The following is a 27,500-nucleotide window of genomic DNA, read 5'->3' as shown; positions in this document are numbered from 1 at the left end:
AACTTGCTGGCCATATTAATCCCTGGCATAAACACAGCGAAGTAAGTGGGTCTGCACAGTTTAAAGATTTTTAGCTCATCACTGCCACTGGTCTTACCATAAGATGCTGTGAGGTAGCAATGCTTATGCTTATTACACTGAACATTATTTCCCTGGAGAGTTCACAATAAAGTGGCAAACACACTTTCATTTCTCTGAAAAGAAGTTCAAGCCTACTGCAGCGTGTGAATGTCCAAAAGTTTCAAAACCTGCTCACACTGGGCTGCATGAATTCAAGGTGTACTGCTGGTTGGAGAAATGTCATATAATAAGGAAATCTGGTAACTTGGTTTCCTAAACTGTTAGTTAGCTGATACTTATTTCAGATGGGGTGTGGGGAACACAATGTCAATATATTCTTAAGAAGTTGTCCCCTTTCCATTTGGCAACAAGTGCACCGAAACAGCCGTCTTTGTAGCCCCAGCTACCTTACTGTCACCCAGGTTCTTAAACTGAGGTACCCTGAGGGTATAGTGCTATGATAGGTGCTTTCCAGGACACTGAGACATGTTACCAAATAGCAAAAATTAACATCAGAATAGTAATCAGCATAACTAAACCAAAGTGATTTATATCAAGTGAAAATCTGGCCCAATGAAAAAGTAAAGATAGAATTACCTTTTCCTGCCACTTAGTATCAAAAATAAATGAAGAGGAAGAATAGAAGTGCTTGAAGAACATAATATCCCTGAAGGGCACCTGCTGTGGTAAAACCTTTCTGCTCAGAAGGATGTGACTAAAGCCGATTTGTGAATGTTTTGCACCTTGTGTGATCACCTCCCTACTCAATGCATACAAAAGCCCACAATACCTATTAAACAAGGAGTATACCAAGAGTAATTTATACTGCCTTTGTATTGAGTGGTGTATGTACACAAGATGTGGGTCAATGAAGAATTTGGAATGCTGGCTTGGCAAAAATCTTCCCAAGTCAGAATTTTCAGAGGCAGTCGTGTCTAGTGGCTAGTATACAAAAGTGAACAATCCAGAATGATAGACCTTTCTACAGCTGTCTGAAAACTCAACTGTCTTCCTTCTTCTGTTATTTGGAGGAAAAAATTGGAATGGTGAGCTCATTGGTTAGATGTTACTAATGATAAAAGTCCACTGGGAGAAATGTGAAGATTTAGATTGTACTTTTATGTGTTTTTATTCTTATCCACCTAAACCAAATAGAATCAGAAGAGAATGATGTTAAACTTCTGCTGAGTATAGGTTAATTTAAAGATGGCAGAAACAAGAAAATTCCATGTTTTATCTTAAAAACTACCAATGGAAGCAGAAAGAGATTAAAAGATTTGGATCATCATAGAAGTGCATTTGTGTAGAATCAAGAAAATTACAGTCTAGAATGTGCTTGGTGCCTTAAGTAGATTGCAGTCGTTCTTTGTTTTCTCCTCGCTCTATCATTTTTCTTTTTTTTTTTTCTGTATTCCTTACCTAAATTCAATGACTGATGTAAACCACAGTCCATACAGAGTTTCTCAAGTCAAAATTCCATATTGCACTTGCATAGTAGAAATCTCTTCTTGGCCAAGACTATTGCTGAGGCAAGCCTTATTAAAAATTCATTTTTCATTGTGGTTTTCAAAACGTTGCATTTTGAAGGGGTTTTTATATACCATCTTTTTATCAGACAACATAAAATATACTGTATTTCACTTGCTTGTTTCAACATAAATCAACCCCCAAAAAAGTTTCTACAGCTCTTTACATTGTCTGGCCTTGTTCATTTGTAAGCCTGCAAGTTTAATAGAGACTATTTTCTCTCTGTAGGAAGAATTTTACACGGAGAAGAAAACATTTTAAAAGCAACACTGCATTGCAAAAATGTATATATTTTATGTCGATGTGCATAGTGTCCTGCAAGCCAGACAGCGAGTGCTTTGGAATACACTGGGAATATTTCTGGTTTATATATTCAAAAAGAAATCAGGACTTTTCTATTAACTTTACAACCATGTGGAACTTCCTTAACACTGTACTCTTTTGTGAAGGTCTTGCATGTGGTGAGGTCTGTCCATTTATTTTTTCCATTATGTCATTCTCCCAACTTTTAACTTTTCAGTGCCTACTAAAGCCCCCAGTAGTTTAGTCAATGGGTGCTATAAAAGGAGGAGAGAAATGAAGGCACAGTAGTTAATTTCTACACAAGAGAACAATATTGCTTTCTGGAGGGAAAGATGAGTCCTGCTGACCCCTTGAAGGTCTCATTGCTCAGATCTAGGGGGTAAACTCAGGAAAAAGCCAGTCATTTGGTTCCAGGTAAGGTCTTTTCTCAGTTGTTTGCTGTACATTTAGCTCCCTCATTTCTCAGACTTTACACTCTTTCTGGATGAAAAGTAGATGCCATCTTCCTCACAGATACCTTGGGTGTTTTTCCTGAGGTGAATGATTGGTTTAACATTTTTTTATAAAATTAATGATGAATGTCTATGGCCTTAATTATAAAGAGCTAAAATAATTTTATTTAGAACCAAAAATTTTCACTGTTGCTGAGTATTCAATTGCTATGTTTAATCAAAGGCCACCAATGCAAAGGAGAAAATAGTTTGATCTGTAAAAAAAGTGAGATGACTGTTGGCTGACTTGTTCACGAACAAACACTCTCAGAACCCATTCTTCAGATGAGGCCTAACTCCATTAGGCTGTCATAGCACCTGCCTAACTCTCAGTCATGTTAATGAAGTTATCCATGTGCTTATAGACAGGCACATGCTTAAGTAAACTGCTAAATCAGGGAGAGCAAGTCTCAACAGTCTTTGGCACATCGAGGTTCTGGAGGGTTGTGTTTGCATAAAAGCAGTTCTGAGGAGGAGCTTTATTCCTCAGCCACACGACTTAATGTTTATTTTTACATGTCAAAACTTCCACTTAAATGTAAAATTTTGTTTCTCTGCAAAAAACAGAGACAAACCCAGAAGCAGTGCTGTGGTTTGAGTATCAGTTTGGCTATAACATTTCCTTCAGTTTTGAAATATGACATGATGGTAATGCAAAATTACAGATGAGTCCAGAATCACTCTATGAACCTGGGCTGAAGTTTATTTTTTCTGCTGAAACTCAGTATTATATTAGTTTTATATGATTATGTTCACTGCAAAGATTTCCTACAACTTTACTCAGAAATTTCTGGTTTGCCTTTTTCTGAGAACTAGTCCAGGACACCTAATTCGCAGACTTATTAGTCATAATACGGCAGCTCCTAGAAGATCCAGCTGAGATGCAAAGCTCACTGTGGGCAGCATCCATGTAATAGAGGGTCAATTTCAAATGGCCCTCACATGCTTTTATAAATACCACAAAGCACATGTCTGTTTTAGGTACATGGATAGCTTTGGAAATCTGTCCCTTAAATTATTCAATCACCTGACAAGGTTATAACAGTATGCACAGCCTTTCTGACAGTAAGCATTAGCAGTGAAGTCAGCAAGTGGCTTCACCATGTGAACAGTGTAGTTACCAGACTGCAACACTGAGATGGAGCTGTGTCCTTCCACAGAGGTGTTAAAACATTAAGTAATTAAACACTGAAGTAATGAAGGTAAGCTGGTGAAAAACTGCAAAAGCTATTTTTTTGAATCTCATACTAATATATTTTTGTGTTATATGACAATATATTATAGAGCAAGATAAAAGTACATAAAAATATCATTAAAATATGTTAGGCAGAAAAGCATAAAAATAACATAAAAAAAAATCTTTTTCTCCTAAATATAAATGTGCTTTGCTGCTTCATTCTCTGACTTTCCCAGAAAGTCACATTGGAGCACTATGTAGGTAATGTGAGGCAGTGGTTGGGGGCTGGCAGATTTTCAAAGTGGTTTCATTCCTTTAGTGTCCCCTTCAGATTGTCCATGTTCCTGTTTCAAAGCCTGTTGAAGTGAAATGGAGTTTTTCCACAGATTTCAATTTTGAATTTTGAATCAGTCCTCTAATAGCACTTGCAATATGTTACTCAAACAGCATTTGCTAGACAATACATAGAGATATGGCAGAGTTTCCTGAAAACTGCAAAGGAAAGGACCCTTGTTGCCAAGTTGAAGGACTGTAGCAATTCCTGTTCATCTCTTCCTTTCTTATGTGCCTTGACATGGAGAGAATAGCAGGTGACTGCAGATACCTGCAGTAACACCTGTAACACCACAGAGGTATTACAGTCCTCCATACTCTTCACCAGCATGTGAAATCACAGAGAGACATCTGTAAGCCATACTACAAAACACGTACCTGATATAGGCATTTTATGTTGACCTCAGGGCACAAATTTTGTGACTGTATACTCCAGTAAATTTGGGGCATACGAATTGTCTCCAGTGTATTTGGTGACTTTACCATTTACTAATTTAAATGAACTGTGGTGGTATATTAGTAATGCAGGGTATACCACCACGGAAACGATACTTACTCCCACAGAATCTCCTCCAGCAATGCCCGTACCCGTGTTTTCTTGATGCTTTGTCCCTAATAGTCTGCTCTGACACTGACTTTGCACAGCAATTTACTTCCAAGAAACAGTCATTTAAGGAGGTGCAAGCTACCTGAAACATGAATTGTACCAGTGGAAACACAGTACTCTTTGCTTGCATTGGCATGCTCAGAAAAGGGCACCAAGATTCTTGTCTCCATCCACTGTAAAACAAGCAAATAACATCAGTGTCAAATAAATCAGAAGATGCTCTGGCATATATGCTTCACATTCTGCAGTGAATCTCCAGGTTGAAGGAAAATGGCATGACAATGAAATAATGATTGTTTTGAACAATTTGTTTACTTATAACATTCAAATATATAAAATAGTTTTCTTTAAAGGAAAAAGAAAATGGACGCACTGATGTTTACTACTTATATCTTTCCTCCAGGGTCCAGTAATGACTGGGCCTGCAATTTACATCCTGTAAAATATAAAATTTTGGGAGATACTGGTCTGATGACACTCCTCCTTGTCACAAAGTAAGTGAAGACAAACTTTGCTGATGTCGAGAGACTTTACATAGTGCAAAACCAGGGAAAATAAGACTTACTATTCCTGTGATAGGCCTAGAACTGGGTTCCCGAAAACAGCTGGATCCTGGCACTTCAGCTCACTTCCACCTCTTGTTCTTCTGCTGGCCGCTGGCAGGTTGCTTCTTTCACTGGAAGCCAAAGTGGATTGACTTTGGTATTCCCTTCCGTGGTGTTCACTTCATCAGACAGCTGATGTGATCTCTTTTCATTGAGCCACCTGTTACAAAGAATTTCAAGTTTATTTGCTTAATAGGAAATGCATCTAAAAGTAATCCATGAAAATAGGCCTGGATTAAAACTAAATAGAGCTGAGGTAAAGCAAAATGCACAGAAGCTTACATATTTCCTCATCATAAGCAGATGAAAACAGTTGTTTTGCCTGCTACCACAGTTTCTGAAGTCTACATTATCATTCTTCTCTTTTTTAAACCATGGGCTCTAGTAACTCCTATTCAAACATGATAGTGAAGATACCACATTTTACTGTGCTTTGGTTTAAGTTGTGCTTCCTCAACACAAAATGTGGGTTTGCCCACAAATGTATTTAAAAAACAACCAAACACTTCAGGTGTCCCACTTTCCTGTGCACGCTGTAGAAGTACATTAAGTTGCCCCTTTATCTGTATGTTGTGCCCTCCCACATTCAGTAGTTGATTTTTTTCTTTTCTTTTTGATTGTCGGGTTGGATTTCTTCTTGCTGTCTGCAAAGGTAAGAGATTCTTTACTGGCATTTATTTTTTTTTAATCATCCTCTTTCCTCCCCCTTTTTTGAGAGAGGCATTAACCTAGGGAGTCATGAGGACATAGTAATTTGTCTGTCTACCACTTTGGTACAGGGTTTATCTTATGGATAAGGAAGTATTTCATATACCAAAACATTTGCAATTTCGGCCATGAGTTCTAGTCTGGTTCATATAAGTACTTGCCAAAAGTCAATTACCAGCATTTGTTTTGTGGCTTGTGAGAGGTGAATTGGTGGGTCTTGGAATACACAACATAGAGTCAGAATTAATTGGCATCCTCTTTGGTAGTCCCTTAAGAGAGACTGCTAACTGAATGGGTCCTGAAATTGAAATGTCTATTTTTTATTTAGAAATTAAATATATGAAATCAAAAGCACAGAGTGAGGACAACATACTTTTTGTAGATTTTCCAAAAGCAGGAAATCCACACTTACAGGAGAAGAAGATAAAGATGATAATAAAAAAAAAAACCTAGACAACAATAATCAATTAAACACTCAAAAATAAAGAAAAAAGAAAAGAAGAAAAAAATTCATCCAATTCAAATGGCGAGGTAAAGTGCTCTTTTATGTTCCATTGTGCATCCAGCAGGAACAATAACATTCTTTTGAGAATCAAAACTGAAATCCAGGCATTTTTAGCTCACAGGAAAATATATGTTTTGATTAAGCATTCATATGAGATTAGAATTCTTAAATATTGGGCTAATTATCCAACATTAAAAAAAAAAAAATCTTAGAAAGACTTCTGAAAAGTTACACATGAATAACAGTTGCAGAACAAATTGTAAACCAGACTCTAGTAATTGTAGTTAGTGCAATCAGGCCCTCAGCCATCATCAGAATTTCAATCAGAGGAAGGTAAATCCTGTGCAGTGTAGAGGCATGGATATATTAGTATCCAGACATTTTTGTGCCCTTCATTGTCAAATTGTCTCAAAACCAATAGAAAATGTATCATGACAACATAAGGAAAATGAGAGGTGAGATGGGGAAGAAATAATTATTAATATCATTAACTGATAGGAAACTGAGCGTCACGTAGACTAAGGGCTTGATTATTAGTAAAACTGTAGGAATAGCATGGAATATGTCTCTGAGGCATAGCAAAAGCAGAGTTTCCTACTTTGCCCTTGCTCATTAAGGTGATATGTATTCATTACTGACCACTGTCTGCTATAGGTTGCTATCATCATTTCAGTGCTGGTTGTTTCCCTAGCTTGAAGGAGGTGTGGGTGGAATAGGAGCCAGTTCTAAACTCTACTCGCTCCTACTCTTTCTTTACTTACTTGCTTCTGAAAGAGCAAGTCTTATACCCTCTCACTTCTTCTCACAATCAGAGGAATCATCTACAATTAATTGGTTTATACACAATAATAAAGAGAATATGTGACAGATTAAGAAACCAGACACTATTCACTTGAACCCAGACCCCTACTTCAGTCCATAGTCTGTCCTTCCTTTGTATTGCCACCAAACAAGATTAAAATAGGCATCCATCATTCTCTTTCCAGGTTCACCACGGTGAGTCAGAGTTTCTCTCCCCTAGGATTTTGCACTGTATGTTTGCACTAACCAGTTTACAAGCTGTTATTTTAGCAGGTGGTGGGACATTCGCTGGTAGATTATCCCCTACTCTTGCTGAAGGATGACGATGATGATGTATTAGGTCTTTCCTCTTTGTAACTACCATGATACTACCATGAGCAAGTATTCACTTCACACTTCTCTTCCTGATAATCTATTGGTATAGATCTGTGGTTTCCTTTTAATGTCTGGTTCATTAGATGGTATAAATGTGCGTAGCATTTTTAGCTGTGGTCGAGGAAAGCAGGGAATGTCGAGGTTAAGGTTTATTATGACTGTCATGTTCAGGAATGGAAAGCTATATACTATTTCTGCTCTGAGTCTCTGCACATAACTCCAATTGACACTGGAGTTACACATTTGCCTGAAAGCTGTTTATCGCCCTGTGAGTAGTTGCTGTTTCTATGGGTGATCAGGACAAAATAGATCTGAGTACCGATTATTTTAAACCTCCTTGAAACTTTCTGTGAAGCTGGGTTAAGGAAGTGATGGCATAGTATTTAGGAACATAAAACCCAACAGATAATAGCTCTGTCCCTAAAACCACACACACACAGACATTACTTTAAGAATATTCAACAGTGTCATTTATTATGTGGAGGGCACTATACAGTTGCCCTCCCCTGACACTAGCAATACAAGTGCTTCATGAGGGAATAAACCCCTGAAAGCTTGGTTGCAATTTACTTCTTTACTTCCTGCACATAGTAACAACGATAGTTGGATTGAAAAGCATTTTAAAATTCATAAATATATAAGTAGCCATTATCTAGTGGCGAACATATGTCTGACTATAGGACCTGATCCACTACTCAGTTACTCCAGTTTTAAACTAATGTAACTCCATAGTAATCAATGAGGGTGCTGGTGTGCAACTGAAGTAGCATAAGGCAAATACGGTTTTTAGTACACATAGGGGTCATTTTGGTTAAAAAGAAGGCCACCATTTTCATTGTGTGTTTATTTGGGGTATCTTAATCCAAATGGCCAGATAAAGAGGCACTCAGAATAACTGGATACTTTTAAAACCTGTTTGTATTGTGACTGACAAAAAGCTGAGCATATTTAGCTACATGCTCCTTTTACAGGGGAAAACAAACATGCTGTATGTTTTTTCTCCCTTTTCCTGCGGTAGAAATTTGTTTTTAAAGTAATCAAATTTAGCTGCTCAGTAAGTTAAAAAGTGATTTCAGATGGAATTTGTTTTGATGGTTAAGACAAAACTTCATAGAATGTTTAATGGAAAGTGAACAGAATGATCTTTATCATTTATATGTTCATAAATGCAAACAGTTTTAGGACCAGAAGGAGACCATTATAGCCTTCAGTCTGAGCTCTTTTCTCTTCAATTTCACCCAAATCCTCTCTGCACTGAGCAGACTTGAGTTTGGCTGAAGTTGTTTGGTTTTAAAAAAAAGGCATACCATCTCAATTTTTCTGAAAAGCGTTGAGTCCTAAAGTGTTAATCTTTATACCGTGTATTACTAAAGCAAGTGTGGGAAACAGTATCAGTAATTCACAATGCTAAGTTTGTATAAATACAACAATCCTCCATGCTGCCCCCCCAGCTCCTAAACAAACCTAGCACTATAGCCCAGGGGATGAACATAAGAGTAACACAAGGCTCTGGTGTTATTTGCACCCTTCTGATAGCTAAGCTTTTGTGGAAGGTCCACTGTGGAATTTCAAAAAAATAAGCAAACTTGCACCAGACAAATAAAGTTGCATTCCTTTACATTTTAGATGTGAGAGAGAAAACAGATACAGTGCTGTTCAATCCTTTATCAAGGTGACACAACCCCAGAAAGCTTTGATGCTGCCTATTGCAAACCTCATGAGGATTTGAGTAGGAAACAAAATCTGATTAGTTTGTTTGACTCGCCTTTCTAACTACATGCATTCAGAAAGGGTTTCTGTACAACTCTCTTCCCCTCTCTTTAGTGTGTGGTTTGCTTTGTTTGCTCGAGTTTAAAACTGCCATTACGTGAAAGTGTTGCAAGTATAAATAATTTAGAAGATAACTCTGTGGGGATACTAATAATATGTCCCTGCTTTTTCTAATAGCAACTCATTACAGTTCTGAGAAGTAGTATTCCATGGGAATGCTTACACAACATCACTGTATCATGGATATTGTGGATGTTGACAATAAAATAATTTTGACACCTATTTAATTAAGTGTATTTTCTTTTTTTTAAAATGCCCCTTTTGTTTATGACTTGCACCACTGCTTTAAATGCTCTAAAAATACCCAAAGGCTTCTTGAGCGGACAGATGGATGGACAGACAGATACATCCATCTGGTTTTATCTATCTTAAGTGTTTGGACATAATACTTTTCCCCAATAAGAAGCCACAACGATACAATTATGTAACACAATTACTTCTAAGGGAAATGTAATCAGTTAATAGATGTCAATAAAGACAAATCTGCAAAGGTAATAAGTGGGTCAAACTCAGAGTGTCCTACTCTGTTCACTCTTGTTTAAAGGAAAGAAAAAGCTTTTAATGGGTCCTCTCTTACTTTTACCCCATCATTTTATAAATTGCTTTGCCAACCCTTCACAGCAAATAGTAATTTTAAGTAGGCCAACATTAAGCTCAGGTTGTATGCACTTAGTAATGATAGTGTAGCTGCCCTTTCAGGAGTCAGTAAGTCCAACAGCTGAGGGTGGGGGTTTTTTCTGGGTGGTTTTTTTTTTTTTCTTTCTCTTTATTTTCTGGTAAATGAATGGGTGCTGTCAGTCTGAATGACTGTTGCTTAGAGAAATCAAGCTCTTTATCGTGCTAACCTCATCCGGGGGTCTTTTGGAAAGTCATAGGGCAGGCTAGCACTGTTTAAAGCAGTCATAAGTGAAAGCCTACTTGGTGCTCCGCACACAACAAACAGCAAGATGTAGTGGCCACCCTCTCACACAGATGCATACTATTTCAGGACTTGGATCTTTGAACTATATTATGGAGAAAGATACTGATTATAGATAATCATAAACTGTTCAAAGCTATGTTGTTTTGGTTTTTTTTAAATGAACATTTCAGAGCTTTATCAGAACCATATTCACATCTTCTGTTCCAAAGTGTAGCTATGTTGTGATGATTCTCAGGGCAAATTATTTAGATATTAAAGGATGCATAGTCCGTTCAAACAAAACAAAACTCAAGAACTGGGAGAAAAGTATATTTGTCATTTAAAAACACTGTGAAAAGCATCACACTAATGACTGTAAGAGAGTTAAAATTACTGATGAGATGGAACAAGCCACAGCTGCAGCTACTGAAGAGACTGCTTGTCTAACAAACTATTACAATAAACAGAGCATTGTTTAAAAGAAGTTTGTGTTTTAGATAGTATCATTTTATATAGGTAGGTTTATAAACCTGGTGAACAAAACTGACAGTGAACCCAGAGCAACACTAGCCTCTCAGACATTCTTAAATACAAGTCTTATTCCTCTGTACTCCTCTAGGACTCCTCACACATTTATTCCCACTGCCCCAAATCCACATGCATTTACTCGTGTTGCTCTTTCTCTCACATCTCCAGTGTCTGCCTCTCTTCCTATTTCCACTTCAACAATGTCTCTCTTTCTTCTGCATTCAACTCTTCTCACCTTGACTACTGTAGTTACCTTCTCTCAAGACACTTAAGTCCCAGCTCTTCATCCCCCCGCTAATGTGCCAAATGCTGATGCTTCCTTCACACACACACATCAAAATCACCTCCTACCTCCTACTTTAGGCACTTCAGCAGCCTTCCACCATCCTTTTCTGGATCAATTTCAAAATTGTCTTTTTTTAAAACAATGTCAAAACCTACTTCAACATAGATGTCTCTTTTTTTTCATATTCTCCTCTCTACTCTCTGTCTAATGCTGCCCTCCCCTCAGTTCTGCAATCTCAGTTGAAAAATCCTTCCTCTCTACCATAGCTCCCATCTAAAGAGCCTTTCTGTATCATTGGCTAGCCATATATTTTCTCCTTTGCCTGTACATACCTCTTAATTTCTCTCCATGGAAACTGGTTTGGGACTGAGTTCATGAGGAAGATTAATACTGTATGGCATGCTTAAGCAGTTATTATAGAACTGTGCTATATTGGAAAACCAGAGCATGATCTAGGTAGCACTTGCGATAAATTTGGCAGGATATTTTTTTTTTTTTTTGTCCAGATGCAAAACATGCCCACAAAAATTTTCACTTACCAATTTTTTACCTGTATTTAGTACCCCTGAAAATGAAGCGTAGGCACCCGTCTTAGATGCATATCGTTGCATCAAATTTGTCCTAGCAATGAGGTACTTGGAACTGTGAGATTTCTGTTTCAAATTAGGATGTGGAATTTGACATTATGATGCTTTCATATTTGTTGTTTTGTAGACCCTAGTTTCTTGGACCAAAGGAAGACCGGTCCTCTAGGAACATGATTTTTTTTGACTGTGAACACATGTATTAGGCATCAAAAATTAGACAGCTAATTGGACCACTCATCTCAGCAGAATTGATTGATGGTTAAGGGACATACATAAAATACAGCTGGATTTTTCAACTCAGGCTTCTGTCAAAAGCCATTTGGAGCACTGAATTTTTCTTTGGCTATTGACGACTGTATTTGTTTGTATTTATTTTACTGACTCACAGAGCTAATGCATTTCCTGAAACATCTCGGAGAACTCAGGTGAGACACCACAGGCTATGCTGTCTTAGGCTAGAATTTACTAGGATTAAAGCAGATGTGGCATTACTAGGGTCTGCTAAGCCTCATGTGATTTATAAAGATGTAAAGTATATCTTTTATGATTACGATGATGCTAAAAATTTTGTGGATGATAATATAGTCACACTGGAAAGACTGAATATAACAACTGGGGAAGAATCAAGAACAGGAAAAGGAAACTAACTCTCCTTTACTAGTTCATCTGAATGGGTGTCTGCATTTGTTGCTTTTATTACTCTGTTTTGCATGGGTGCAAGTTTACATGTATAAAGGCATATTTGAGTTCTAAAATAGTTAAATATTACAGGATTTTCACCAGCAAATTAAAAATGTGTATTGTTCCTAGGAATGTACACATGCCATTGATAATTTTAATAATTCAAAGTAAAAAACAATAACTTTCTCTCTTCTAACTACTGATTTATCTTCCTATGTTTTCTTCAGTTTGGACACTGAATTAGAATGAAAATAGTGGGTTTATTCTATTTATATTTAATTTCTTGTCAAATTTATTTTTAAATTCTTACGCACACAAGCACAATTCTGAACTACTTTGCTTGAAGATGCTGCCTGTGAATTTGGGGCATTTTCTTCTCTTTCTGCACGCTTTTTTTGTTTTACATAATGTTTCTATTGACCTTAGATATTGTGTTTCTTTCAAAAGTTGGTTAAAGATGTTCTAAAACTTGGCTTGAACTTCTTATGAAAGTATTATTATAATATTGGATTATAAACAAATTAAGCTACAATAAAAGATAGGTAGGATATTTTACAAAATATTTCCTCATGAATACATATGTATGTTAGATATGTATATCATTTGAGTTGCTTACGAATGTCAAGCACAAACCCTGGAATCTTCAGTTTAAGCTAATCTTTCTCTTTAACCATCACTGAGTTATCCAGCAACGTCACCTAGCTGCTGCTAGTCCCAAGATGCCTAAAAACTTTTGATCCACATATACTGGTTTCCGTTGGTGAGCAAGCACAAAACTGCTTAGAATGGGATATAACTGAGAAACTTGGAACTGTAACCCTAGCAGTACTGAAAATTGAGATAGTGTCCTGACCATGGTTATTCTATATACCAAGGACCTCCAGGAAAAGTGTAGGAACACTAATACATATATGGTGATAAATAGACAGTAACGTGTTCCAGAATGAGACACAACTTTCAACGGAAAATCAGCCTTGCCTCAGTGTATCTCCCCAGGGGCCAAATCCAGGCAAGGTTCTTGTCATACATCTGCCATACCAAGCTTTACACAAAAGAGGCAAATGGGTAGAGGGAGTGCTATACTCAATGGCTCATTGGCTAGAAAATTCACTTGTTAAATAGGATATATGTTTGCAGGTCTTCTATTTGTCGTGATTTAAATCAATGTCTTACCTGTTCCAAGTGAGTTGAGTTTCCCAATCAATGGGCTATTGAACATACTGCTCCATCTTTACCCTTCTTCACTATCACGCCTTTCTTGTTCTCCTGACTGCCAGTTCTGTTGTGTATGTAACGACTAGTCAGTAGAACAGAATTAAGTAAGAACAACGGCTTGACTGTACAGCCTCTTGGTTAGGGCTCCAACTTCAGGTGTGTGAGAGTTAAGTGCTGGTTAATTATGACTGTATAATTACTTACTTCAGGTGGAACATCTTCAGAATGAGAACTGAAAGGGCTTTGTTCACTGTACTGAATACCTGGGTGATTCAGATATTCTTTTAGGACGTGACGGACCTATGCTCACGTCTTTGTTCCAAATCAAGCAGGATAGGGAGGCAAAACTTGATCTCCTTCTTTCCAGATAAATAGTCAAACAATTATGGTGTCAGCTATAAGGAAAAGAGATCTTTATCTGTGTTGTTATAAGAAAGAATAGACCTGTCCTAAGATGTCTGTCTCACTAAAAGGATCCATAGGAATCCTGACTGGACATAAGTGTCTTCCTCTAACTTGGAGACAGAGCATGGTTATGGCCAAAAGTAACGCACTGTTAGCATACGCATATACACAGCAGCAAAAATGATGACAGGATGAGGCACTAACAAGTAGAAATCTACATGCCTAAAGAATTTAGGCACTTTCACTGTTAAGTGAGGGCTTTATTTTTTTTTTTTTTTACAAAAAATGTAGTTAGGTATCTAAGTCCACCTTCTGGTGATTCCTGGAACATCTAACCAGAGACAGGAATTTTCTTGGGAGCAGATCACCTACAATTTAGGCACTAGTGTCAACATTCCTTTGCTAATATTGCCTTCTAACTCAGAATTTCACTGAACATTGGGATTAGCTTTACAGGGCCTATGATGAGTTTGATAATAGGACTTGGTCATTTTGAAAATTTTCCGTATACATTTATACAGTGCTTTACTAGACAAGTTTGAAGTGCTCAGCATTGTTGGATACAGCCCTGCAATTACCAGTTTTGTGGGCTCAAATGCAGGTTTATACACATATTCTTAGATGCCTTCACCCCTACGCAGTGCAGGAACAATTAGTGAAATTCTCCTGAAAATTAAGCCTCAACACCCTACCAGTCAGAACAGTCAGAGTTAATACTGAAATCCATCAGCAACCAGTTATTAAAATTATGTAAGATCACACACAGAGTTTCCAAACTGCTCTCATAAAGAAAGATAAATATTAGATAGGTTATATAGATTGGGTTTCATTTCATAACAGATATCTCAATTGTATGCAAAATATGGGATAGTGGAACACATTACAGAACTGGACAGTTTTCATTAAAGAAATATGTGCTTGGTTTCAAGTTTCTTTTTGTGGTATGATTTAATTTTCACATGAGATATTTAAGTGGCAGTGACTACATTAAGAGAGACTTCTCCAGCTACCCCTCCTTTAACACAAGAAAGAAAAATACATTAATAGCCCCCTTTTTAGCTGGGGAAGCCAACAACAACTGAAATGTGGCGCACTTGAGCACAGGCTCCACCAATTCTCTGCTCTGCCCGTAAGCCAGCTGAGGACTGAAATCAGAGGAACCCAACCTTTCAAGTGCTTCAGAAAGCCCGGTTTCTGTCCTTAGCTTGTTCAGAAGAATGAAAACAGCAGAGAGAAAAGAAATGGTGTAACATTCACATATATGTCCTCAATCATAGCATATCTGGCCATCTAGGACCCCTGCAGAGCACCTTAGCAAGCTTTATCACTCACTTGCCAGCTGTACTTTGCAATTATCTCTGGTGAGCCAGCAAGGTAGGCTGGGGAGCAAGAGCTGAGCCCTGGGGGAGATGAAGCACTGGTCAGAAAGTATCGGAGCCTGGCATATGGAGTGATAGGCTAAGGAAACGGCTCCACAGAGGTTTTTTTGATTTTTCCATTCCATGATTCCAAACCAGTTTGGCTTACAGTAACTAAGACACAAGGATACATGGAAACACATTCATACACTAACAAACTCTCCAAAATGTTTTTAAAGCATCTTCCCCTGATTCCTGTGGGACAGAGAGAACACAAAATGGGATGAGACAGAGTAAAAGCTTCACCAGTATGACAATGGGAAGATCTGTATAATTACCTCTTCATTTTAGCACACTTAAATAGTACAGCTGTCCCACACTGGCGCTGCTAATACCTTCAAGTCACTGTGGAGCATGTATTCCATAACATGGCAGGCTGCAGTCTCATGGTGTCTGTGGTCTTGACACATCTTTAGCTACTAAGCCATTAGACTCTCTGGTTTGATAAAGTCTTGCCACCAGTATTGGAATTAAAGGGAAAAAATGAACATGATTCTGCATCTACAGAGAGAAAGAAGATTTACATAAGCAGAATCTCCAGTAACCAGACAGTGCAAAGAGCAAAACACAAGGGATACCAGCATGTAGGTATGACTTACTGAGAGGTGATTAGGTGTATCTGGATAAGAGCTATAACATGGGAGAGGGGGGAATGTATTTATACATAGTGTATTATTTATGCCCATTACTTCTAATTGCCTAACTAGTTCTCTTTCCTCTCACGTATACTTTAGTACCCACCAACCAGAGAAAGATGTCTACAGCTAAATATCTGCCAATTATTATGGACTTTTGCTTAATATTCTATTGTTCCACTGACAGCACAGTTTTTAATATATCATTTTATACTATCCTGTACATCATCATTTTCCTCTCTCCCTTAGGGCCCTGGCTGTAATAGTTCTTATTTATTTCCACAAGCTAACATATATGCAAAAGATCTTGTAGTCACGGTGCCGCCCCCACCACCCTCACCTCTTCCCATCTTTGTCTTTTTAATCCTTTTCGTCTGTTTTTAAAGTTAGAGTATAAAGAAGTGCGAACACAGCATGTGTGTAGACACATACCAGGGTCAAATACACAGCTTGCTGTGTGGTTCCCTTCTCCATCCGTAAACACATAAGACACTCCTCTCCCGCTCAGCAGCGTTACACTGCAGCCTTTTCTTGTGGCCTGTAGATTTGTTTTTTTAGCTAATAAATTTGAAAACAGATCAGAAAGGAAATAAAGGAAAACTCCCTTGCTATTCCAATGGGTGAGGCAGGAGTTTAACAGTCCGTGTAGTGACTGATCACCTCACAGAATCTGCTCAGCACCTTCTGAGTCTAAGAGAACTGAACGGAGCATTGACTCTGGGCTGGCAGTGCCGCAGTCCGGTTAGTTGCATCAAATGCTATTTCTTACCGAGCACTTGTTTAGCAAAATGCCTTTTCTGAGGAGAATCTGTAACAGTATAAGCTGGAGGTGGCTGCGACTGCATCGCTGTCTCTGAAACAGAACAGGCATCTTTAGGATCAGTGGTTCTCAAACTTTCAGCAGTGTGTTTCTATAAATACATTTTGGCTGTGGTTTTTTTAAAGTGGGCTCTTCGGATCCGATTTCCTGAGGTCTGCTGGTTGACAGGTAGAAAAATACGTATTTTTTTCCTTCAGATTTTAATAACAATGAAAAAGTGTACAAGCTTCATGGTCAAGACAGGACAATAGGTACAAAAAAATTGTTATCTTAAGGCAAAATTTACTGTCAGGGAAAATGGAACATTCCTTCTGAACTCACGAACTGGTAGTGCATGTGCAGGTTGGTTGTAGATGGTTGCTACAATAAGGCTTCTTTCATACAGGTGTGTTTATGCCCCAGGCTTGCTGGCCACAGTCCATTCCATTTACAGAAGCTGAATTAAACAATAACTACCGCATTGCAAAAAGAAGGAGGAAAAAAAAAAAAAAAAAAAAAAAGGTGAGCGTCAAAGGAGATGCCTGAGAGCTTTGTTAGGGCCAAGAAAAACCCTGTTGCAGTTGTCAGAGCTTGTTGATGTTGCAGAGAACGGCACTTTTTTTTTTTCTGCTGGATTTTGTGGTTCTGCCTTAGGAAAGAAAGTAAAATAGAACGGAAGAACAAAGTCCTACTCTATAAATCAGCAGCTGCTCCTTGCCAGATCAAAGGAGTGACATTTTTGCTCCTGGACTACTTGTCCACTTTAGGTGCTTGACAGACAGCTAACAGCTGGCCTGTTACATAGTATAGGAGAGTTGGGCTACATCTTCTTCAGAGTAGATGACAAGCTAATCAGAGATATCCATAGCACAGGACATGTGAGTGCACCTTGATCTCTTCAAACATACCCAGTACATAATTGCTAAACACCTTTCTGCATTTTTGGCAAGTTGCTACTTAGGTAGTTTCCACTGAAAAATAAGTAAGAGAATTAGTGCCTTAATCTAATTTGATCAGGCAAGTTTAACAGAGGTTAAATTTGTTGACAACTCTCCTTTTTGGGACAGTTTCGAATAGGCTAAAAAATTCAATATGAATCGGTTCAATAGATGTGTAAAATACTTCAATGTGACATTATTCGAAAACTACGCCTTTTTTAAAAAAAAAGTTACCTAAAATGAGGCCCCTCAACTCTTACGTGAGAAGCTAGGTAGGCCGATTGTGTTTTCAAGGCTGCTGGACCCGCGTTGGTTTTGAAAATCTTTTCCTATGAGTTTAAGATGATAAATTAACACATCTTTAAAGGCATGAGTTACTTAAGATTTTATAGGAGATCTGTTATCTACCTTTAACACGGGTGTCTAAGCCCTAGCAAATCAAAGCGCATGCCAAATTAGCTAAAATTGTATTTAGCATCTCCACAAGACGTACGTACACAAACCTGGAATTTTAATGTCAGTAGTAAAAATTTCAAAGTGATTCAGTTTCTAGTTGATTCCCATCTGCAATAAATCAAGCACAGGATGAGGTTATATACTACAGCTTATGTCTATTGACTCTGCATTTTATCTGGAAGATATGAATAGCTAAGGAAGTATGTCTGTTTGTCTCCTCCCTTCCTTTCAAGCGTCTTTAAAAGACCATTTTTACAGTGCGTGATAAATAACCGTGTACGCGTAACCCGACGGCACTCCTGGACGAGTGACAGCCACCGCCGCTGCGCGCTACCTGCCTTCAGGTGCCCCGAAAAGGCGCTTTCCCACCCGCCACGAACCCGGGGGGTCGTGGGGGGGGGGGGGGGGGGCCGAAGGGGCGACGCTTTCCCGCTCCACCCGAGGCCTCCTCACAGAAACCTGCGCCCACCCGGCGGCACGTGCGGGCACTCCTCCCCGCCTTCACGCTGCCGGGCGTGGGGACCTCCCACCCGCCCTCCTGCACCGCGGGGTGCCACGCCGCGCTTGCAGCGCAGGACGCCGCGGTGTCCCGTCCCGTCCCGTCCCGTCCGTCCCCCCACCTTCGCACCGAGTAACACCAGAGCAGGGGCCGAGCGCTACCCGTCTCTCCGGGCGCACCGGCGGCGGCGGCGGCGGCCTCGCCCCTGGGGCAGCGGCACCCCCGGCCCGGGGCCCGGCCCCGGCCCCGGCCCGGCGGCGGTGCTCTGGCCCCACCTCATGGCGCCCTGCTGCACAGCGGGAGGCCTCGCCCGGGGCCACCGGAGGCTGAAACTCGGGGCGAGCCCAGTTTTGCAGCAGGGAGTGGCAGCTCGTCCGTCGCCAGCACTCCGGGGTACCGACCCCGAGGGCAGGCTGGCTTTGGCCTCGGCGCTGGGCCCTCACGGCGCTGGGCCCTCACGGCGCTGGGCCGGTGGCGAGGCCGAGGCAAGCAGCAGGGCGCGGGCCGGCGGGGCAGCCAGCTGGCCGCGGGGTCTCCGCGTTCGTGGGGAGCACCAGCGAGCCCCGGCTGCGACCGACCGGGGCCTTCATTGTAGGGAAAGGGTCCTGCGCGCAAGCCCCTGCCCCAGGAGGGCAGGCGGGGTGGCTCCCCGGCGTCTGTGCTGCAGCGCAGGTGCTGCCCTTGACGGGCACCAGGTCCTGCCTTGGCGAAGCATTTGCCCGCGCTCCCCAGAGGTAACCTGGTAACTGAGAGTTACATGTTTAACGAGAGGGATTTTCTCTGAGGTGAATAGATGCCGGTCTTGCCAGTTCTCATGATTTTATCACAAGGCTCAAGTTATTTCATGTTAATTCGAGGTCCCAGCTCCAGGAGACAATGGTTACGTGAGAATCTTTTCAAGTAAGCTTCTAGATTTTGTGGCTGAGTAGTTTAAAAATGTGGCGCAATGATGAAAAACTCGCAAAGTAAACACCGAGAAGAGTGCTGTTTAAATTTCTGACTTTTTTTAGGACAGCCTCACAGTTACGGGACAGGCAAATTCATGATTTCCAACAATTGGCAGCTCCAAGTGGCGTAACGTATTTTTAGGATCTCCAACATAAACATACAAGATGCGGCAGAGGTCTTCGGGATGGTTAGCGCCCGCCTCGGGCTGCCTCAGGCACCCAGCTTAGTTGCTCTCTATCATATTCTGGAGCCTTCTCTACCAAACGTGGATGCTGACTTGGGTCTTCTGAATCACACCTTTGACAGATGGGAGATGTCTAAATTAGCTTAAGAAAGTCAATTTAAACAGCCCATAACCCCCCTTCTCTAACAAGGCTGTCCAAAACTATGTGAAGTTTTGTCAGGGAACAAACCTGCCTATCCCTCCCTCTTCCTCTCAAACCCAGTCGTGTAAGTGACTCCATTTCTCAATATTCATGACTTAGGGAAGCTTTATTGAGATGGCTCGTTTCCAGGTGACTAACTCAGCTTTTTTAATTTCTTATAAGGAATGCTGCAAATAAGAGTTGGTAACCAGGTGCGGCATAGATTCAACGAAGCATAAACAAGGGCTTTTTCAGCTATTTTTTTACACAGGCATACAGAAGGATGCCTAAACCTAATTCTGTCAGTTTAGAATACATGTTGGAGGGAGAAGTTAAATAAACTAAGATAACTAGGTTTTAATTCTTCAGATAAAAGTTTGGGTGATAGGCAAAGACTGCTGTAAAGGTGGTGGTGGGGTGTATATCGATAAAAGTGTTTCTGCAAATTAGTCTTTTCTAATGCATTCTTTCAGACTGCTCTGATCTGCTCAAGACTTCTGAAATAATTCTTTCAGCCTGGGAAAGAAGTAATTTTCTAGGTTACTTATGAAAACATTTTTGGTGACTTAGATATTTCATTGGTTATTTTCCCTTCCAAATTAGGGCATTCTTGCGCAACAAGGAATGAGTGTAGTATATACTCTTGAGCTAAACACTGACGTGTTCGTAGTCCAAATACTGACATATCATTTAGGCAAAGATTTATTTTCCCATCCAAGGTGAAAACGTTTGGATTATTTTTTAAAATGCATTCTTAGGCTCTTACTCGACAAAACATAGAAGCAGGTGCCTAAACCCCATTTATTCATCAAGCGCAGCTCCCATTTACGTCGGTTTAATAAGAGCCAAGCTTCTCACCTAGATTTGGCAGGTTTTTGAAAAATCTTGCTAGACTGTTCCCCTGGGTGCCTAAAAATTTTGAAAATTAGGCTTTATATTCAGATGACAGAAAGTAAACCATTTTAACCCTACTTTATTGTTGGGTTTGTTGTTACTTTTATTATTTATATGACTAAGCCTGTGACAATGTTCATTTGGTATCTCTGTTCTTTTCAAGTGAAAGAGCAGAAGTGACTTCCTGGGCTAAAATATAAATTGGGGCAAAACTTTGCTTGTCATTAATCCTTTTAGAGAACCGATTGTGAATTCATCTCACAAATTTGTTTATTTCTCTGTTTTTCACATGAAGAATTGAGAACCCATTATGCAGTGGCTGCTTTGTTAAATACATGCGATAGTTTAACACCTCATTTTCTGGGATGGATATTTTAAGTGGAAATTCAGATTGAAGACTGATACTGAAAAGTTTCGAGTTGAACGTTGTGGCTCCATGTTGTTCTTCAGTTTCCCAGAAGGAGCAATCTACTCTGCTGGGGGACTGGTTCAGTTTTGCACCAGTTCATCTCACAGAAGATATTAGACATATAGAAAAGTGACTGGAGTTAAATACCACTGTCTGCTTGAGTTCACATTAGACCCCAAGTTGGGGATGAATTGTAGTTTCCTAAGCTTTCATGCACTTCATCCTCCTGAAACAAGACGTGTTGTGACCCTACGTACTTGAAGTGAATTTTCCATGATAGCCATAGAGTAAAGCTGGAGATGTTTCTAATTCTGATTACCAATCAGTACAGCCACTAACAGTTCATTTCAAGAACTAATCTTACGCAGATTCAGTTGTGGAGTGGTCACAGTGTTCTGAAATACATGTACAGTATGTATAAAAAAGACAGTGGAAACAACAACAAAATTATTTTTGAATGTACCAGATTTGAACAAGCAGACAAAGAGATCTCTACTTGCTATTTATTCTCTTTTGCACTTTGCAGAAATATCTCTCTGTGATTTTATCTGAACATTATTTATTATAAAAATAAAATTTATTATGTAAATGTGAGTTTAACGTCATTTGATACGACTTGAGATAAAATATGATAAATATATAAAGAACATTAATCACAGGACTTCCTGTAAGATACAGAATACATGTTTATTTTGGACAAAGAAAACCAAGGCTCTATTTGAAGAGATGCAATTAAATGCATATATTTAGATTATATTGTCATGCTAATTAGCAATGGTAGGAACCAATTAGGACTAGGGCTACCAAATCACCAGACTAGACTGCATATTCACTAGTGTACCTTTACTGCTGCTCTACTGTTTTTTGCAGGAAGCAGATAAAAATGAAATGACTTCTTTTAAAAGTCCATCTTGTTGTACATTTTCAGCCAAAACTTGTTCGTTGTGCTTTCGTAAATTGCCCTACAAAAGTTACCGAAACTACTTGTGTGAGAAAGACAGACTCTGGCTATAGGAAATGTATGTGGCTGCTTTAGGTAGCAATTAAAGAAAAATGTGAGATGCAAAACCCCTTCTTTCGATTCAAATGGCTATTGTTTGAATAAGCGAGGTCAGTAATCTGTCATTTGCAAAATGTTGGAAGTGAGATTTTCACTAAACTGTACTATGTCAATGACATGTATTTCTCAACATTACACACCTCATTTATCATTCTGGAATGAGGACCAAGCACCATATGAATGTAGAGTTTGTAAAGGTATCGCCTCACAGCCCTGGAGGCTGATGACCCCTCTTTATCTACACAGCAGGTAAGGCACAAACAGTGGCAATGTGAGCTCTCTTTGCAGTCCCCTGCCAGTGTGCCTGACTGCTAAGCTGGGGAACAAAGGAAAGATAGCATATGGATAGCAGATTGTAGGAGCGCTGAAAGAGGACTGAGGAAATCTATGTTGGGTGCGTGGCTCTGCCAAAGATCTCTTGTATGACTTTGGCCTTGTCACTTAATCTCCTTCTGTCTCCGTTCCCCTTTGCAAACAGGGAGAAGGCGTCTCTCCTCTCCCCCAGGCTTTGCCTGGAAATCTGTTCAGACCCCGAGTTCTCTTGGACGGTGTGCTTGCGCAGCATGGCGTGGAGTAAGACTGAGCTTCATTGGGTCCTCTAACTGCTGCTACCGTCCAAATAATAGGAATTACTATTAACAGAAGAGTAACAAAGAAATCCATGTCTTGTTGATAGATTTTACTCATCTTTTCAGGCCGTTCAATCTTTGGCCTCTGGGTGAAGGGTATGAACGAGGCAGGCAATTAGTTTTAGGAGCAGAGCTGTGAATTCGTCTTTTACAGGGTTCCAAATAATGCTGGAAATAGTGTCACTGGTGTTCTCTTTTTTTCACCTGTCTCTTAATGCCTTTTGAAGACATTTGTGCCAAAATAACATCACAGTGTTTCTGCAATGCATGAACTGAAATGCTGTGCAAAAGGCTGTCTTTTGCTTTACTTTGGCCCTGGAGACAGCTCCCTGAGGGATTCAAAAAATGCCCTCAAAAAATGTAAAGGCTAGGGCAGGGACTATGGTTTCTACGTCTCTACTATGCACTGTGCACATTTATGGGACAGTATGAAGAATAAACAATAATCCACAAACACTGCATTCTGTGCCCTTGTCTACCAATTGTGCTGATGCATTACGTGATGTAGCTACTGCTAAGGAAACTAGGATCTGATTTTTAGCTTCACCTGAAATGTGTGTCTGCTTTGCACCTGCAATTTTGCAAATATAGATAAATTCATATGTAATTTTTCAGACATACCCATTGGTGGGTATAAGTGATGCTGTTTATGGACGGGAGTTTTTCAGAGGAGCTGTAGAAGTGGAATTTCAAAGTGATGTGGATGCCTAAAGCCTCTGTGCTCCTATATCTTTCTATATGACAGTGTATCTTCTCTTCAGGCAAAGTGTTGCTGGTCTAGAGGGCATGATTTGCACCTGCAGTTATGCACATGTGCAAAAGAAAAATGGAGAAATAATGAAATCTGAAATCAAACCCAAGCGCTATTTTTTGCAAGTTTTACTGGACACAAGCGATCGCTTTTATCGCGCTTTTTTTTTTTTTTTTTTTTTTTCTGTAGGGAAACAAAGATTGGGAGAGTCACTATTAGGACTTTAATTCCCATTTCCAAAACAACTAGTGAATTGCCTCTATGTAGAGCTCATAGTGAAAGGCTGGCTTTATTCACATCAGCGGAATAAAATAAGGCCAAGCGCTTTTGGGAGTGAACGGCAGGGCAAGATTGGGTTTTCAACACCCGTCCCAAAAGGCTTACTCTGTGGTGGCTGTCGAAGAGGTAAGGCTGGAGCGGAGTGCCCCAGTCGGCGGCGTGCTCACGGAGGTAAAGCAGTTGTCACCTGAAACCCTTCAGGACTTAGAATTTTCTTAATGCTCTGCCTTGTTGTGCGAGCCCATTGAAAGAACACTTCAGAGGGCACCCATTTCTTACTAATGTAAACTTTCTGAGGAGTATCCAAAGATATGACCTCTGGGTGAACCTTTAACCTTCCCCTTAATTATTTGTTTGAAGACAGTGTCGAGTTCTCCCGCTGAGAGCCAAGGCCCATAATGCTTCGCAGCCCTGTGAGCCGGGGTGTGTGTGCAGGGAAGTGGAGAGGGACATAAATAAGGGGACCACCAGATGTAAATAATAAAAGTCATTGGGGTTTAAATAAAAAACGAAAAAGCAATTTGGTTTCCCTGAAGAGTGGCCTGATTGAAGAAAAGGGGTTAGTAAGACGGAAAGTGTGTGCGTGTGTGGGGGTGTTTCTGTTGTCTGTGATTTTTACAGGCCTAAATAAGCATTCATGCCATTCTTTAAAACCTTGCCATCTGTATACACCATTAGAAGCTCATAGGAGAAGAGAAAACAGTCTTATCAGGCTTTCCTGTTAATCTCTATTGGCCTTAACTTTAGCTGATAAAAGGCGCGCTGGATGGAGGAGGTTCAGGTCAGGCTCCATTTGGTCAGCGCGGTAACGTTACTGGGAAGTAGCTCAGCAAATTAAGTCCTATCGGGGACCTTTGTCTTTGAGGACGGAGACATGCCTCGGAATCAGAGCGCTGGGGCAGGAGATGCCTTCGCTGCGCCACAGTCAGAAGGGAATAAACAAGTACGTCGACTGTGTCTGAGTTTTTATTTTAATACCTGAAGTCATGACTAATTCTGAGGCAGGGTGACATTTCTGACAACTGAATTATACTTCTCCTAAAGAATAAAGAATGTCTTTTGGATGTAAACAGAGAGATGCAAAAGAGCTCTTTAGTGTTACTTGTAGCATTTATGCATCTGTCTAATGAAATTTCCACGACTGTGATTACGGAAGATGCAATCGAAGGTGTGCCCGTCTTTTATTATCTGCGGAGGAATTTAACCGGGGGGGCGGGAGGGAGGGAGGGAAGCGTGACAAAAGGCCTTGCGGAGTTGATGCTATATAAAGGCTAGCAATTTACTAAATGAGCAGATGAACTTAGTTTTCAGTTAACTGACTGAAAGACTTCGCTAGGCATTGGATCGGGCCCAATGGCAATTATTGGAGGCTGTTTTGGATGATGGGCATGTTAGTATTTCTGAAGAGGATTAAACACTAGTATTCGACTTCATTAGCACTCCTTAAGGGTCACCAGCCGAAAGCCTGAGCTGTGAAATAGCACACAAAACCTGCGCGAAGGCTCCGAAGTGTTCTCAAACACAAAGAGGGGGGACAAAAACAAGCGTGGCTCCTGAGTGATAGAAAATTGCCCTGTTTTGAAGGAAATTCTGGGAATAGGCAAGTTTTAAAATTATTTGAGGGAAATGGATTTGGCTTAGCTTGTGCCGATGTGGATCGCTGCGCATTAAGCTAATAAGAAATATGCAAGCACTTATTTTTGGATTACCGGCAAAATTAAATCCAGGCTCCGCAGCCAACTAACTGCCTTTACCAGCGCTCAAAAGCCTCGGCAACCGCCCCGGTTTGAGATAAAAAAAAAAAAAAAAAGGTTATTTCGGGCCTAATATTAACCACATGTACCTGCGACTGGGGGTTTCTAACAAGTTGAAAGGTGCCTGAGCTTCGGGCGGGCGGTCGCCTTGCGCGGGCTGTCCCCGCTCGGCCGCAGAGGTCGGCCCCAGCTGGCACTGACCTCCAAACGACCCCCGCCTTTACAGGCGCCAACCGCAGGAGTTGCAGAAGAGCAGAAGTCTTTCTGGGCCGGCACTTATTGCTGCTGCGCTGGTGATAAAACTTCAGACAGCCTAATTGATGGCTTTGCTGACCTAACGATACCTTGTGAAAGCACGGAGTGGCAAAGCCTGGTCCTCATTTATGGCCAGCTGCAAGGGTAGCTGGATCCCTAGGATGGAAAGGGAAAAAAAGAAAAAGTCTCCCAGCCTGTGAACTTTAACCAGGTTCCGAGCCACTCGAAGAAGTTAAAGAAACAATTGTCTTTTAACACAAGTTGTCGGTCACATTTACTTGTTCAGAGCCTTCTGGCAAATCCAGCTTTAAGCTGGCTAGTAAGATAAGCGTGTTACCGGTTACAATTGCTGAGCACTTGGAGGAAAATCCTTTAAAGTGAAATTATACTCTGTTAAAAAAGCAACGCGAAGCGAAACACGTTGCCGCGCCACGCTAAAATCCTGTCAGTTTTCAAGCAGAGGTGTTCTCAAAACACAGAAGCAAGCTGATGAAAGGACTTCTATTCTTTGTATTCTGTTGCAGGTTTATTAATGCCAGAAGAAGAATAGTACAGCCTATGATTGACCAGTCAAATCGAGCAGGCAAGTTCCAAGTAGTATCTGTATTCAAGTCCCACAGGCGCAAATCCTCATCAAGTTATTCTTCGGGAGTCCCATCACCTGGTAAATAAATGCTCCAACCAGGCATTCTGGGAGATTATTTTTTTTTCTTATGTCCCCAGAATTCCGCTGTAGGAAGCAACTTCGCTAATTGGTGCTAATTGGAGATTTCCCACCCTGACTCTACTGAAACTGCTTTTTATTTTCTCTCTGAATTGGTAATTGGGTACAAGTAGTAGTGCCACAAGCAGTTTGTTTGACTGTGAGCTCTTGAATTACTCATTGCTTGTCTGCATCCAATCAGCAGGACAATCTCATTTTCTTGCTACCCACAACTCCTTGGTGTATGCATTGCTTTCACTTCTGGAAGGCGAGCTGTAAAACTCATTGTATCCATTCATTTGCTTTGACTATTCACAATATGCTACTAATGCGACATGGTACCATACTGCCAGAAAATATTAAAAGATTATTACTTTTGTTTAAGAATGCACCAGATATGTTCCCAGTAAAACATATGATTTTTGTAACAATACCTTTTCTACGTTTCTGTTAAAGCACGCGGAATACGTAACTCTGCACAACAACTGGTGCCGTGTTAATCATTCCACTTTGTAATATGCATTTCCTCGGCATACTAGGGAGTTGTGGTTTCCTGCCATGAGGTTATGGGATAAAACTGTTCTCCATGTGGTGATGACTGTTGTCACTAACGAGGGCTTTAACTTGATGGTGATTTCGCCTGCTGCTTCACTTTAAAGGTTTTTGAAAAGGTTATTAATCCTTTGGGAAACTCTTCCCGTGTAGCATTAAATTTCTTTTTCATTAACAGGTGAAAAAGGGGGAAAACACTAACTCAACTAACCATGCAAAACATTAAGCCAA

General features: G+C 40.2%; 1 protein-coding gene across 7 annotated transcripts in view; it reads left to right on the top strand.

Annotated features, from left to right (window-relative positions):
* Positions 1 to 27,500, top strand: part of MEIS2 (Meis homeobox 2) — a 174,533-nt gene that overhangs the window by 141,373 nt on the left and 5,660 nt on the right. For all 7 annotated transcript variants that reach the window (XM_049825527.1, XM_049825525.1, XM_049825526.1 and 4 more), the window contains exon 10: positions 26,539 to 26,597. In XM_049825527.1, the coding sequence (XP_049681484.1) occupies positions 26,539 to 26,597 (59 nt within the window). The remainder of the gene's footprint in view (positions 1 to 26,538; positions 26,598 to 27,500) is intronic.

Source organism: Accipiter gentilis, chromosome 22 (genome assembly GCF_929443795.1).
Source record: "Accipiter gentilis chromosome 22, bAccGen1.1, whole genome shotgun sequence".
Taxonomy (NCBI): Eukaryota; Metazoa; Chordata; class Aves; order Accipitriformes; family Accipitridae; genus Astur; species Astur gentilis.
Note: the sequence above shows the minus strand (reverse complement) of the source record. Positions and strands in the feature narration are given on the sequence as shown.